At 34.5% G+C, this 16,349-nt stretch overlaps 1 protein-coding gene across 6 annotated transcripts in view; it reads right to left on the bottom strand.

Annotated features, from left to right (window-relative positions):
- Positions 1-16,349, bottom strand: part of LOC136024912 (RING finger protein 44-like) — a 156,886-nt gene that overhangs the window by 13,126 nt on the left and 127,411 nt on the right. For 5 of the 6 annotated variants that reach the window (XM_065700479.1, XM_065700480.1, XM_065700482.1 and 2 more), the window contains exons 6-9: positions 13,858-14,034; positions 11,040-11,267; positions 6,834-7,013; positions 2,933-3,123 (exon numbers count right to left, since the gene is read on the bottom strand). In XM_065700479.1, the coding sequence (XP_065556551.1) occupies positions 2,933-3,123; positions 6,834-7,013; positions 11,040-11,267; positions 13,858-14,034 (776 nt within the window). The remainder of the gene's footprint in view (positions 1-2,932; positions 3,124-6,833; positions 7,014-11,039; positions 11,268-13,857; positions 14,035-16,349) is intronic. The other variant, XM_065700483.1, reaches the window with a different exon arrangement.

A 16,349-nucleotide genomic window follows, 5' to 3' on the forward strand; every position in this document is an offset into this window, starting at 1 on the left:
AACAAAAAATTTGAGCATAGAGCATATAATAAAAAATTTGAACATAGAATATAAGCAACAGCGCATTTTAAGATAGACTGTGAATTGATTTCTAATATTATTGACAGAGAGACATTGCATTTTTTTTTTGGGGGGGGGGGGGGGGCTCAATATGACGTGGTTGTCCTAAATAAAAACAGCTGTACAAAAATCTCAACAAAGAAAAAGTTGATGAAATAGATTTTACATCGGAAAGGCTAAAATACCGCATATCAGTAGAAGTTGAAAGCTCTATTCAGAATGAGATTTTTCTAACACCAAAATTCATCAAATCAAAGGTTTGACACGTGCTGGTACTAGTGACTAGGTTTTAGTGTTCAACTAAAGTTTGAAACCAGCCAATCCCACAATGTTCTCTAGCAATTCTCAAAATGGCAACCCATCAGCAATTTTGTGAGTAATATTCAGGCTAGTCAACCTTAACCAACTTCAAATTACTTTATTTTTAATCTAGTTGTGGATGTTAGATAAAAAGATAAGTTACAAACAGAAACAGGTTCAAGAAACTACATTCCCAGTATCTCAGTATTAGTAAAATCTCATTGTAACCTTAATCTACTGCTCAAAGGAGGTATAATGAACATCGCTTTACTACTAACAATACCCAAATACGTGACCTATCATTACTTTATAATATACACAGGAAAATTGCTTCATCGCGTGAGCCTTTACTATGAGAAATATCAATCAGCTTCTGATCTTCAAAACTTCTGCAAAGACAAATTAATTCAAAACGTAACTTAAATTAAGGTTATTCTTGAGAATTCCCTAGGTTGAGAACCCCTTCCTGTTGCCTATACTATAGTCCTTTAATGTCTGTTTCTTCTAGACTTTTTCTCCTTTGAAACTAATTATAAAACCTCCTATCATCATTAAATATACAAAATGAACATTTCTTTTCGTTTTTTAAAGAATTCACTAAACTTGGTAACTTTTTCCGTTCCCTTGAGCAACTATATTCATTATTCAAATGACTTTTTCCCCTTCATATTTGGTTTTCATACCTCATGGCACACGCATAAAGCAATACACCAACCCCCTCAAAATATCCTCTGATTTCCTTGACGTTACTTAAATATCACCAAATCTCTGACCATTCCAATGCCTCAAAAACTAAAGTGAGTGCCCAACCAACAAATACATTATTTCTTACCCCCCCCCCCCCCCAAAAAGGACAGGTGGACTTGTCAAGCACTAGAAGCGAGGCCGTATCCAGGCGAAGGTGACTACTGGATTTACCCCCCGCCCCCCGAAATTTATATCCGATTCACACCTAACATAAATGCATATAATTATTTAATGTAGTCTGTTTTACCTACCCCCCCCCCCTCCTCAAGGCATACTATTAGTGCTGTACGGATAAAAAAAACAATCATAATCACAAATACCAATAAAAAAAAATATTAAAACAAAACAAACTAGAAACTGTTTGAAACTGCAAACGAAAATTCAGGGGGCGAAATTTGGTCTGGATAGGGTAACTGCCTTTCCATCTACCCCATAGCAATTTATTTTCGTGACCGTACCTAAGGAACTCAATAGTCTGCCAGATCATGTCGCCAGGGAGGGCGCTAGTTTTTACAGATTGGTGGTATTAGAAGAATCGAAAAAAACTACTCCTCCCCCCCCCCAAAAAAAAATACATTTTAATTTTTCTGTAAAACAACCTTTGGTTTCGTGCAAAAATGATACTCTTAAGATAGCTAAAAGACTATTAGTTAATGAAGTTCTATATCGGACATTTAAAAAAAAAGCCTAAAACAAAGAAAAAAGTGATATTTATATACCACCTTGATTTCTTTAAAATGCTTAAAATTTTAATTTGCTTTAAATAAACATTTATTTTTAATATTCATCTAGTTTTTCAATAATGTTTTAATTTTTGTTCAATTCATTTAATTTTTTGTTCAACATTTATTAGTATTTGTTTAACTTAAATAATATTTAATTAACAATTAATTTTAAATAAATTACAAATCATTTAAAAATGTTTTTTATTCTTTATTCAATATCTGGATAGATTTCCATCAAACAATTACGATAGTAAAAATTCATAGACAAAAGTTCCAACGTTTCTTATCCCGAAGAAATTATGTTAACACGAAAAACACACTGTATAAGCCTAGAAACAAAAAAACTTTTTGTAAAAGGAACAGATAATAAAATGAGACACACTTTCGCAACATTCAATCTGCGTGGTAGAAATTAAATAAAATTCTGGCAACTCAAGTCTAAATTGCCAAAATTTATTCGTCACGAACTCAAAGACAAATTTGAAGAGGATAGGGATTGGACTTCCCCTACCCTCTCCTACAAGATAACGACAAAGGATAATCACACCATAGAAAATAAAGTTTTTTAGCTTTATGAAATAACCAACTGAATGAAAAAAAGTCAAAGAACCTATACGATACGATAAAAAAAGGGACAGGGGGAGAGGCCGACCTCCCTTAGTTTACAAGATAGCAAAGGATATTCAGACCAAAAGATAAAATGTTCTTAGTTATAATAATTTTCCAACTGAATATATATATATATATATATATATATATATATATATATATATATATATATATATATATATATATATATATATATATATATATATATATATATATATATAGCAGTGTGTTTTGAAGGTTTCAATGGTTTCAAGAATAAGAACACTGTTACCAATAGCTGACGTTTCGAACAAGTGAAGATTGAGGCCAAAAAGAGTGGTTTTCGCTAAAGAAAGAAAAAGGTAAGTAAGAAACTAAGAAACTGTGCCCCTACCATTACTCCTATTCTGATCTATCTCAGGGCCGGAACGACTAGGAGCCCGATTGATTTATTTTTTTTGCGGAACTCTTTAAATTCTTAAGTAAAATTCAAATCCAAAAAAAGAACTCACAATATCTGCATGATTAGATTAGGATATGCATTTGAAGGCTGAACTGATCTGAGCCGTCGGGTTGGATACTGAGACTGTGGTAAATGCCCAGCTGGAGGCTGCAGATGCACAACCCCTTGGAGATGAGCATTTTGAACTGGATTCTGCCTTGGTTGACTCCGAGAAGCTGGTATATAAACATCCACTCGAGGCTGCAAAATAACAAGCTATGATTTATTTAAGTATTTTTATACAAACCTTATACAGAAGGGCTACAGATAGTAGTTCACGTAATGCAATGAAAAATAAAAAAAAAGCTATAAGAACTATTTTTTTTATAAACATATAGTTGACACCCACGCTACTTTTCATATACTACTTTTCAACATTGTTGCCACTCAGATTTTGGCACTTATCACAGGGATGAATGAAATGGCAATTCCTTCTCCTTAAAATACTGCCACTGGGTTCTTGGTTTTTATAACTTTATTTTTTCGATTTGATTATTGATTTTGTATCTCGCATCCTAATGCAATACTGACAGTGTGAAAGATAGGAACACACAAAGAGCTCGGAACTGATAACTGAGGACAAGGGAAGGAAAATTCATGTTTTAAAGTTTTGGTTACTATTGGGCAGTCACTCACAGTTCGTCAGTACCAAATATTTATTTTGTACCTCACATCTTAATGCAGTACTGGGAGTGTGAATGATAGGAAATGGTGCTTTTATACGATTTTAATTGGAATTAGAATCTAGAAAACACCTTAACTTAAGCAGAGATGTAAATCTCGAGATTATAGTGATATATCTATGAGTTTCACAAGAAAGCTTAACTTAAGATGTAATTTATACGGATTTCTTGAATAAGTAACACCCTCTTCTATTATTCATAGCGAAAGCCATCTACTTTATTCTTCGCAGGTCGCAGCTGGAATATACAGTAATTCTAAGAAGTACTAAAATATGGATAGATTCTATTGTAGATACTAAAACAATTAAAAACATTCTTTCATGCTGTAAAATCATGACAAAAATATTTACCTGTAAAACCAACAGTCTTCAGCAAAAAAAAAAAAAAAAAAAAAAAAAAAAAAAAAAAAAAAAAAAAAAAAAAAAAAAAAAAAAAAAAGAAATACGAGTATTTTTCGAAGCGCCCTGATAGCTCACCTACATGTGGTGTATCTAGGGACTCAGACTTCACCCTCCATCAAAAAGAGAAAAAAACTAGGACTTATTTGGACATGCAGTTTCGGAATGTTAGCTTACTGAGTGCATAGGCGGAAGATGTAAATGCATTTTTCAAGAATTAGGGGGGGGGGGTTGTCTTTTTTCAATTGTTCAACGAAAATACCAAAAAAGGTCATTACTCAATGAAAATACTCCAAAGAGGATATTTTATAAAATCGAAAGATGGGAAATGGGCAGGAAATCTAGGGAATCCTTATTTTTCCCAAATCGACATGGGAGCAAACTCATATACCTGAGAAGTGCTTATAAATAAATTAATTATACTTTATATGTTAGGAGGGGAATTTTCTTGCTATCAATTATTAATAATGTGATATCAGGTAGAATCATGACAAAAAGGCTCGCCTGTATAATCAACACGGTATGACCAGATAGGAAAGCAATTTCATAGAAAAATTTTCGCCACGAAAGGTAGTGTTTTCACTCATTCTGTTTCCGTGGTTTTTAGTTTCAGTTTCGAAGGAGTTAGTTAATTCAGACTTTAAACAGATATCTTTACTAGTTAACTCATCTATTTACTATGATCACTGAAGATATATCAAACCATAATGTTCATGAAGGAATAATGTTATCGTCCTGAAAAGGTCCTTTTTTATTTTTAATTTAATTTGTTTTATTATTTGTAGGACTACAAAAAAAAATATAATTTCTAAGTTTTCTAGACAATTAGTCAACTTTCCAACAGGGAATCAGCTGTCTCTGTGTTTTATCGATTTTTTTTCCAGGGGAAATGAATATATCCCCTTGCGGATTTACGTTGAACTACTCTACTATCGACCTGTCTAGAGCTTCCAAGTGTTGACCTGTTTCCCTATCTTGCCAACAGGAGGGATATTGGAGAATTCCAGAAATAGGGTAAAAATCGTTCTTACACAAATAGAAGGTAAACCTTTGAGCAAATTATGTTCTCTAAGAGTATTTACATCATTAAACGAATATATAGACAGATTAATGTTTATTTCACGCATAGGAGTCTTTAAGAATGTCACCTGTCCTGTACCAAAACTTAATGTGAACACAGAAATATGTACACGTTTGTAATAATATGTACGCGTATATAATATGTACTAATATGTACATATATGGAAGACTTGGAAGGACAAGTCACCTATCCTCTGCCAAAGCCTAGTAAAAAAAAAACATGAACACAAATGTACTAGTATGTACATATATGTACTGATATGCACTTGCATGCATATGTATAAGAAACTTTGAAGAACAAGTCACCTGTCCTCTGCCGAAACTTAGTATGTACACCAAAGTATGTATATATGTACTGATATTTATATCTATATACTAATATTTGCGTTTATATAGTATGTAAAAGTATGTACACGTATAAGAGGCTTGGCAGAACAAGTTACCTGTCATCTGCCACAACCAAATATGTACACAAAACTTCACTTTTGAGTTAAGGATGCATATTCCATAATTTCAACATGGCGAATCCAGTGGCAAAATTAGAATATTATTTCTTATATACGACCTAATGTCTGTAGGGACAGGTATCAAGCGTCTTTCAAATCCAAGCCTAGCACGGATATAATAGAATTACAAATAATTACGTAATATCAACTGAAAAGAAAAACGAATGGCGAAGACAGGAAAAAAATGGACTTAGGATAAACTATGGACAGAAATTTTGCAGCTTCACTTACATTTCCTGCTCAAAAAAATTATATAAGAGATAATCGGTTTTATGAATAACTTGACGTAAGGTTTGGCATAGGAGGGGCAAAGTGATAGAAACATAAAATAGCTTACCAGGAATATTGGTCTTTTGCCTCCAAAATGTGAGAAATCACATTAAAATGCATTCATTAAGCAGATTGAATTTCAAGTTATTTAAAAGCCCCCCCCCCCCAGTAGTTAAATCATCGACCCAAAATACTGGGTATATACCTGGCAGATAACATTATCACTAAAACCAGTGTACATTACCCTATCGACTGAATCAGAAAAATAAAATTTCAAAATACAGGTTTCATATAATTCGCCTATATTTGATTGTGTTTTTATCCCCCCCCCCTCCTCATACTCTAGAAAACTTTTTACAAATGAGCAAAGTTGTTTACAATAAAAAAAAATTACATAAACACGCCCGGTCCAAATCATTTATCTGAGCCCGAAGCGCCTTGGGAGAGAAGTCTCCAAACAATTCTTTTTGGTTTGTATCCCCGTCTCATAAGATAGTACGTCCCTGTGTTTAGTCACAGCATGCTTGTGTTCTATGGAGCATTTGCCAAACATGTTGAAAATTGAAGATATCAAATACACTACAACGCACTTTTCAATAACTCTCGCTAACAATGATCATATGAAAAAGGGCTTCCACCTCGGGTCAGGTTGGTTCAGTTCCCTGGGCCCCGGATAACATGGATTCATGTGCACCCCAATAGTTGTCTCCCTCTCCCACGAGCAAGTAGGTCCTAGTATACGTATACTCTATGGAACCCTTGCCAAATATGCTGAAAACATACATACCGATATGATACAACCAAGGCGGCATACAAGAGAGGTACTGGGTTTGACCCCCCCCCCCACCAAAAAAAAAGTATTTTTTTTGTAGCCCGCCCCTCACCCAACAAAAATCCTGGATATATCCTTGAGTACAGAGCGTTTTACAATAGCTTTCGCAAACAATGATAATACCAAAAGAAAAGGCTTTTACCTCTGGCCAGGTTGGTTGGTTCAATCCACTGGGCCCCGGATGGCTTGGATTCATGGGCATCATGGGAGTTAAGTTCTCATGAAACATTTGTTGATATGCAGCAGAGGCAAGACGATTATACTCTGCTGCTGCAGCCGCATAAAAAACGGCATTCCTGCCATCTTCAGGCCGGGATTGCTGCTAAAGAATAGAGACAATTTATGATATTGACTTCGTAACACTAAGCAAACAACTTCTTTTTAAAAGGATACTCTAAACCACATTTTGAAGCCTAATTTAACTTTTTGATTGACAGCATGGATTGAATAAAAAGATCTCTATATATATATATATATTTTTTACAACTTTTACATACAGTTTTATACACTTTACTTACATTATAATACATTACATTTTTCATATATTTCCAAGCATTAACAATTAAATATCAGTTAAATATAAACTGGTGTTTAATACATCGATTTAACACAAAACTAATTTCCAGCATTATGATAAAAAATAACGAGTCAGATCAAAGATTTATAATACGTTTAGGCATCATGGTTGCAGAGGTGGCTGCAACCTAGTAAAGGACGGACCATTGCCCATAATAACCAAAAACTAAAAGACAATTTTAAAAAAATGGCAATTAAAAGCAAATTTCATTTCTAGTTATTTCAAGAGAGGTAACTGTTATCTGAATACATCTTAATAGTAAAATATTATTTTTGAAAATTTAAGGGAATTTCGAAAAATAACTTGAAGCCCATAAGAAATAGCGTCGAATCGAAAGAAAAAGCTCACCACTTGAATTTTCGTGGTCGTAAACTCTCTACTGAGAAACTTACAGTCTTTCGGTTTGAACAACAAGGAAAAACACTTTTTTTGCACTGATAAATCGTTTTGTTGTTTGTTTTTTTTCAAAAAATGTATCCAAAACTGTGTGAAAATGAATTACCATGGTTGAAAGTGCACTCTGACGGTTATATAATTTACAATTATAGAGGCATATTTCCCTAATGGGAGCTAAGGGAGGCCAACCAAAATCGATTTTACTTAAAATGAAGAACACACTTATCAACTAAACACTCTAAAGTCAAATACTGTGCATTAATTAAACCTTCAGTCAAGATTTGGACTCATCAAATTAAATTACAACTCCCAGAGGGGGTAAAAAAAAGGTAAAGGATACGGCATTAGACTTTACAGTCCGCACCGGCGGTGCTGATTTCCGGGAGGGGGCTAAAGCATCTCTTTAATGGACTCGTGTGTTGCAAACAGTGTCCTGCCTGTCACTGGATAACTTATTGTTCTTTCTGACAAAAAAAGAATTTCCGAAGATGGTAGGTTTCCTAGTCAAATGCAGTTGATGATTTTGCTAGCGATACAATACTAGAAAAAAAACCTACTCAATAGCGCCAACCTCTGAAAGTGTAAGAGGGGACAAGGTATTTTTAAAATGATGATACAAAAGGGCCGTTTTTCAAAATCAAAAGCTCCTACGGTATTTATCGGTTAATACTCAAGAATTTGTGGCATGCTCATAAGACAAAAACTAGTCAAGCAACTTCTTTAACAAGACAATTCCTTTGGCTCGCTAGGCAAACAGAGGTTTCTCACTCCATGAACAAAAATTTTGAATAGGTTTTTTGGAGTTGAGGGGCAAAAAAGGTACCTAGGGTAGATTGGGTTAGGTTACATGTTTAATATACTGCACTCTGAGAGACCCCCCCTTCCATAATTATTTGTGGTAGTGTTCATAATTTTGTTACTAAAGTATTATTTTTCATCATACTTTGATTTGCTTAATTAGCATTAACCAAACTCCAGTTTTCGAGTGTTTATTATATAACCGGTAGGTACCGTCCCCACAATTTCATAAGTTTTCAAAATTCCTTTCGCAAAGACACATGAAGCGTTTAAACAACAGCAGTGTATTTACTACATTGTCATGATTTGCGGAACGTTTCATTGACATATTTTAGCTTTTCTAAAGGATTCAGAGGCTACCTTACCACATTCATCAGTAAAAAAAAAAAAACAACATATAATTTGGAAATAGTTTAAAATTCTGATAAAACAAAAAAAGCTCTATTCCAAAAAAAGTTGTTCGTCATTATAAATGCTGTAGGCCTAGTCTGTGTTTAGGTAATTTTTGCTACTCTTATAGCCTTTCTTTTTAAATGAAACACCCCCCAGTACAGGTTTTCAGGTCTTAGTCCCTCCCCAGCCAATAGGATAATTGGGCTCATCCTCAAGGACAACATGGCAGGAACTAAATAATGGTTAAAAACGTATCCATGATTACTAATTTTTCTACAAATATTTAAAGTTATGGCCAAGAGCGTATCCCAAAGGCCCAAGGATATTTGTTTGAGAGGAGGGGGAGGTACACAAAACAACTTTAAATAACGCATCAAAACATTTTGAACGTTTTCACGAGTAGGGCAATTTTTTCTCTCTTTCTTGAGGAGGGACGTCAAACCCGTACACTCTCCACCCCCTAGATACGTCCTTATGCCACAATAAATTGGATACTAAAATAAACATAGGAAAAAATCCATGTGCAAAAATTAGATATGGTAGTTTTATAAGGTACTTTCTCTTGACCATTTTCCTGGATTCTATTCATAACCTAGTTTCATTAACCTGTTTTGTTTCTGTATGATCTGATGCAAACATGGATAAATGAATTGCATAAGAAGCATGAACTATCCAATTTCGTAACTAAGGTAAATTGAAAAATTAGGCTAGAAAGACCGGTTTCGTTTCAGGTCGAATGCTTGTGAACTGATTTCAAGGAAATAGCAATAGCACCAAGTGCACATGCATGGTTTTTCTTCGTAAGCAGGGGAGGTTGCGCAAAAAAAAAACTATAAAATGCATCACAATTTGTTTATATGTATTTTGTTACGTTTTTACGAATCGGGCAAAATTTCGGAAACTGAAACCCTGATCCACCCCCCTCCCCGGGATAAGACCCTAAATGACACTAACAAAAACCAATTTTACAATATCACACAGGAGCATCATCAGACAAGGGAGGGGGGGGGGAGAACCTTCTACTAATTCCCAGAAAGAAGTTGAGAAGTTTGGCTTCAAGTCAAATAAATATGAAGATGAAACTCTTTAAGGAATAATAAAAGAAATAAATCAAGTAATAATTTACGTTTGTAATGGTGTTTAGTATTAATAAAATGATTGATTTATAGGTACTGCAAGAAGGCACAGGAAAACCGTTAGTGGAGGAAGAATGGAGCCATACTAATTTTTTAAGGATAGTGGAAAAGCCTTTCAAAAGAACAGGTTTAAGACTCCCTCCTAATAATTCTCACAGCCCCTCACCAAAAATAATTACAGAAACAAATTAGAACGGGTCATGACATATATTTTGCCCTAAATATAGCCTTCACTTAAATAGGCACTAGAATGCCCCCCAGCAAGCTTTCCTTTCATTACTAAAGATTAAAAATAAGCTCTTCCAGACATTCATCGTTTCTCTTTTTGAGAACTACGATCGTAGAGGAACGTATCTAACATTGAATGACAAGCTGACTGTTATATAGCAGGCCGCTGATAAGTCTACAAACTTGGGACTTCCTCAGATATAAAGAAAATTCTACTACTGCTATCAGGAGTGTATATAGGAGGGAGGTTTACCATGTTTAAGCGTTTAAGCCCCGCCCCTACAATTTTTGTCCGACTCATACAAGAGTAACAAAAATAAATGTACGTAAATTTTTGTTTTGTTTGTAATTATTTTGGCAACCCCCCCCCCCCCACCGAACAAAATTCGGGATACAGCCCAGACTTCTAAACATTAAATAAAAACAAAAATAAAGGAAAAAGAAGAAATAAATGAGTAATAGTGCTTAGATAATCACAGAGAATGGCAAAAATTTTAAATCATTATGATCATATTTACGGTTTTTAGTTAGGCATTCCGTTAGCGACTATATCAGGCGATATACCTAGGGACAGATTTACAATTTAATGATCTCCTTTTCAATTTTTTTATCATTAAAAACAACTTGAATCTAACAAAGGTTGCCTCCATAGCATGTAGTTCTAGCCCGCCTCATTTCAGATTTTTTTTCGATTTCAACAACACTAAAGAAAAATGGGAGTCACAACTAAAGTCGCAAATAGAAGAGCCCGACTTGAAGACCGATTTCACTTACAGCTGCAGAAAAATAAATCAAACATTTGAAATACATTCAATCTTACCTGTTGAGGCTGAGGTGGGGGTATAAAAGGACCAGGAATTCCCATGGGCACAAAGCCCACCCCAATAGGCATTGGCATCGTCTGAACTCTAGATGATTGTGGATGTATATGCTGATGATGTGGCCCTGTTTGTACATTGCTGTTTACGTTATGCGATGGCGGGGGTTGTGTATACGAATGCTGTGTTGGATGAAGAGGTCCAGGTTGCGAAACTCGAGAAGATGCAACCTAAAAACAGGTTTTTCAATAAGTCATGAAAAACAGCACATAAAATCAACTCCTATCTATACCTCTCCTTTTTGGTGCAGAATTGAACAATGTGAAATCGTTTCAAATTACTTTTCTATTTTTTTGAAGAAAAAAAAGTTGAACAATGATATACCAAGCATGAAGCACACCTTTATCTACGAGAATTAGATTTAAAAGTGAGAAAAAAGATAGAAAAAAAATGAGATGGAATCAATTCTTAGAAGATATTGTCAAAACTTACGACAATGTCCCTACTTCAAACTCTTTGGATGTCATTCACAGGATCAGAATCAGGTCTGGAACCAGGCTTTGGAATTGGGGTTATTTAAAAAAATTTGGAAGAAGAGGAATCTAAACTATAGAAAGGACTAAGTCCTCGAAGCGTGCATTATTATCAATTTTCTACATTTCAGGTTGAAGAAGTAGATGGGGGGGGGGGGTCAAACCAACAAACTATAACTGGACACCGTTTTGGCTTCAAGTTTATGCATAATTAGTCATTTGTCAAGATGGTGTCATGATGTAGATATAGGTTTTATCTTTGCATACAATTAGTAACCCTATACTAATGCTAGCAAGTTATAGCTGAAAATTTCAAAACAAGTTTTCGCGTTCCGTTTAATGTTACATTAGATTTGGTAACGAAGGGGGGGGAATTAAAAAAAAATTAAATTGTATAAAATATAAGAATTAGTGGGGGGATCATAAAAACTATGAGGATTGGTGGAAGAGGCAGACCAGAATACTCCCCCTTCCTGGGTACCTGACTTGGACGAACACAAGAAGGCTTGGTGAAGGTTAAGTGCATTCAGAACAATGCTCGACAGAAAAAAACGACAAATTTCGGAAAATTAGAGGAAATCGCCGAAACGATCGTCGAGAATTTGTTCCGTTTGGCAATTAGGCGAATACTGAATTTAACTGCGTTATCTTAAGTCGCTATTGTGAAAATGAGTGCCATATTATAATGGACAGGAACCATCCGTAAAAGGCCCCCCACTATAATATATAGCTACGCAGTATCCTTTGAGGAGATTTTTACGAACGTCAAAATGACAGTCCTGCCAAACCCTGGAGCAGGGTTGTATTCAAGATTTTTAGGGGGGATATACAAAAAACTTTACAAAACGCAGCAAAAAATTTTATACATACATTTTTTTTCAATTTTTGTACGAGTCGGGCAAAAATTACGCGAAAGGGAAGGGTAAAATGGGACAACTAGCTCCTAGATACAACCAAGCCCCGGAATCGAACCCAGTACTATTTCTCATTACCACAAAGTACTTATTGCAGATATTGAATGCTAATTTTTGAGCCATCGCAAACCAGTAGCTCTACGCATGTCACCCCGCTATTTGTAAACAGGTCATGTGGAACAGTGATGGCTTGTATAGTCTGAAAACTTTTCAAAAACATCTTGTATAGCTTATAATGAGATTATAACAACAAATCACAGAAAAATACTTTATACTGTCTTTCACAACAGCATATACATACTGAACCATATTAAAATATAGAAACTATGAAATTAAAAAATAGAAATATTTCTATTTTATACGTATACGCGTTTTATCGTTTACACCTTTTTTGTAACACAGTCAAACCTTCTCAAAATAACTAAATCCCTGTGTTTTTTTTTTTTTTTAACACAACCCTAATGGAAAACACAAGAGGAAAGGCGTTTGCATTTCTTTTAACAATATGCCCATACGACGCACAAAGAAAAATATATTTAATAAAATATTTTAGATTACCAGCAATGTATTCAGTTTAACAGATTAGTTAGTTAAGAGTCTGTTCTAAATAGTAATGCAATATGAAAATCGAGCAACAAGTTTAGTGAATTTGTTCTTCCCAATGAGTAATACGAACATTTACCACAGCTGTTTATCAATTACTTTAGGTAATAAACCATGTAGTTTTTCTATTGCAAATTTGCACTTGGTAACAACTAATGGGAAGTGGAACCGTAGCTAGGATTTAGTGGGGAAGGTGTAAACCCATTTTATTTTTTCGTCATTAACATCCAAAGCACGCGTTCACGTGTAATTTTTGAGGAGTAATCAACCTTCAGAAATCACGTACATCAGGTGGCGCGTGCTAAGCATAGCAATGGCACTAACCATGGCGAAGCTGTGCCAAGTGTGGCACAAGTGGCGGTTGGAGATTGTACACCAGGTGGCAAAAAGGGGGTGACCCCTCAGTAATTCTTCAAGCTTCAGGAGGATGATATCAAAGGTAAAACCCTCCCCTGAGCCAACCCCGATTTTACAAATTCACATTGCTTTGACTAGCTTGAAAATCGTTACCCAAATCTGAAATTCAGCAACACGTAAATTTGCGCTTATTACACAATATACATTTTTTGTATAATTATCGAAGTTATATGCAAACGTATTTTATGTTCCTTAATCCATGCTTTAACGTTACCGTTTTCTAACAACGATTAGTTTGAGAATCACCAAGCTTTGGAGTTTTGTACTTATTCTAGCCAGTACGTTATACAGACATCAGTAACAATACTGGTAACACCAATAAAAAGATAATACAATATTAAAAATTAACTCACTGGAATTGCGGTGGGATATGGTGGGGTGGGTCCTGTGAAAACATACGTAGGATGTCCATTTGGGCATGGGGGCCCTTGTTGAGGGGGAGGTCCTGTAAACTGAGCTGTCTGTGGCTGAGGCACAGGGATACCATACGGCGTCGATGATGCTGGATATATTGGTATGGATACGGGGACCTGAATAAAATTAGAGATTCGTTAAAATTGAAATTATTGTTGAACGTTTTATTAGAACCCTTATTTAAAAATTTATTGTACAGATTGCTACGAAAAATACAACATTGACCCGTACATTATAGGAGAACTTAAAATTTAAGCGTTTATACACTTATCCAATCAAATTGAAACAATTACTTGTTTTGATTAATATATTTTTAATTTCTCTTCTTAATCAATCCTGCTATCTTAATAATTACCACCCACACGATAAAAGTAATATTAATAGATAAAGAGAATAAAATAGCTATTCGGATATTAGATGTCATACCAACAGCCTTTATTACTCGAACTAGACTTTTACTCTACTACAACCATTTTCCTGCAACTTCCAACTTTTAAAAAAGAATTTCTGATTCAACAATTGTTTCACCGGAATACTAAAGAAATACAACAAAACGAGCATCTTTCAGGCATAAAATTCTTTAAAATATTTTTTCTTGAAAAAATAATTGACTCACATTCCAATCTCACAGAACTAGACTGGCATTCATTTAGACTTTTTTTTGTAGTACTAATCTTAAAATATTATAAAGATAGCTTATTTAAAAACTTACAAAAATATAATAACCTAGCACTTGCTCTTTTTCTCACACAAATCTATATGAGATAAGCAACCAGATTCTAAGGTCGAAATTTCAGCATTGAGAAGTTATCAGGTTTTTTTTTCTATAAGGGCCAGGTCCCATCCCCTCCCATGCCTGCACCAGATGCGGACACAAGCGCGTCTTTTGGACTACATCTATAAGGTGAATGCCTTTTAAGGTTAAAATAAAAACTACCTTTCAAAATAATTTATGCAAAGTAACAAATAACGACAAAAGATTAAACCACGTAGAGATAAGGTTTTTAGGTTAACTGTCACCCATCAAGTAACTAACAGCCACTTGAGTCAAAACGAAGCCCGTTAAATTCATCGAGTTCTAAAAGCTGCGCTACAAATACATGATAGAAACTGCGTTTTGGTTTGCAAGACAAACATGAGCTATCTCACGTAACCCTACATATCCAGCTTGTTTATAGCGTACAAGGAATATACCGCTTTTTTATACCAAGTATTGGAGCTCTTCCATACAAAAAAGAAGAAGGGTAGAATTATAACAGGTTTTAAGGAGGCTATACATATACGAGACTCGACAAAATTAAGAAGTATACAAAAAAAGGAAAAAAAGATTTAGCTTGCAAAAAAAAATATGTACGTTCGTTTTACTCACTTGAAGTTTCAGGACCAAAGTACCGACCTTCAAGAAAGATAGTTCATTCTATGCATACCTCTTTAGCAAATAAATTTAATTTCAGCTTATTCGCTGTAGAAAGTAAAACCATTAGGGCAGGTGGACGTCTGGGTATTTTCGACCTCATTCATAAGAATTTCTTTTTTTAATTAAAAACCTAAACGAATTTTCCCAAAGCCATCACCTATATGAATCATTTTTCACACAAGAAAATGAACGATTATCTTGTTACAAACAATCTTATTAAACGAACATGATTGATCCCTTGAATACAAATTATTACTGTGATTTTTCAGCAATGCGCGAATTTTAATGTGAAGAGTCCGAGACTCATTTCACAGCTATCAAACGGGAAGTATTTCTCTAAAAGTTTAGAATCATCTGATTTGTCAACGAACAAATTGCGCTTTGAAACTCCTCCTACTTATGTTCAAGGCTGTAAACCATCGGGGGTAACTAATTTCAGTCAGCAGACAAAATACTAAGAGGCCTGGGAGGGGAAACCAAGTTTTCACAAAGTTGTGACCTATCTAGATCGTTTTTTCACACCAGGAAACGGTAGTATGCCAAATTCCAGAAAAAAAAAACTATAGTGCCGTTTAGGCATTTATTAGTTTTTCAGCTAATTATACTAGAATAGCAAATTCTCTTAATAATCATAATCGTTTATACTTACACTACTAGTCTTGAATCTTTAATTAAGTGCTATTAGGTAAAACATCTTAATTTAGAATATATATTTTATTCAAAGAAAAGTCTGTCAAATGTTACGTATCATAAGATAATTCAAACTTTAACCTTTAACTATAAGGAATGACAAAATTTTAATAAGTAAGGCACAGACAAACAAGAAGGTAGGCGTAAATAAACATGACAGGTAGAAGTTGAATTTTGTTAAAAATTAAAGACACGAATAACTTAGAAGGAAATAACAAAAGGTATAAAATGGCCAAAAAGAAGAGAAGTAATCAAAGCTTAGTTTACTTTTACAGAGCAAGTTATTCGGCAGCTTAATTGTGTTAAAAAGCATATAGGCTACAA

This window comes from Artemia franciscana, chromosome 3 (assembly GCF_032884065.1).
Source record: "Artemia franciscana chromosome 3, ASM3288406v1, whole genome shotgun sequence".
In the NCBI taxonomy this organism is placed as follows: Eukaryota; Metazoa; Arthropoda; class Branchiopoda; order Anostraca; family Artemiidae; genus Artemia; species Artemia franciscana.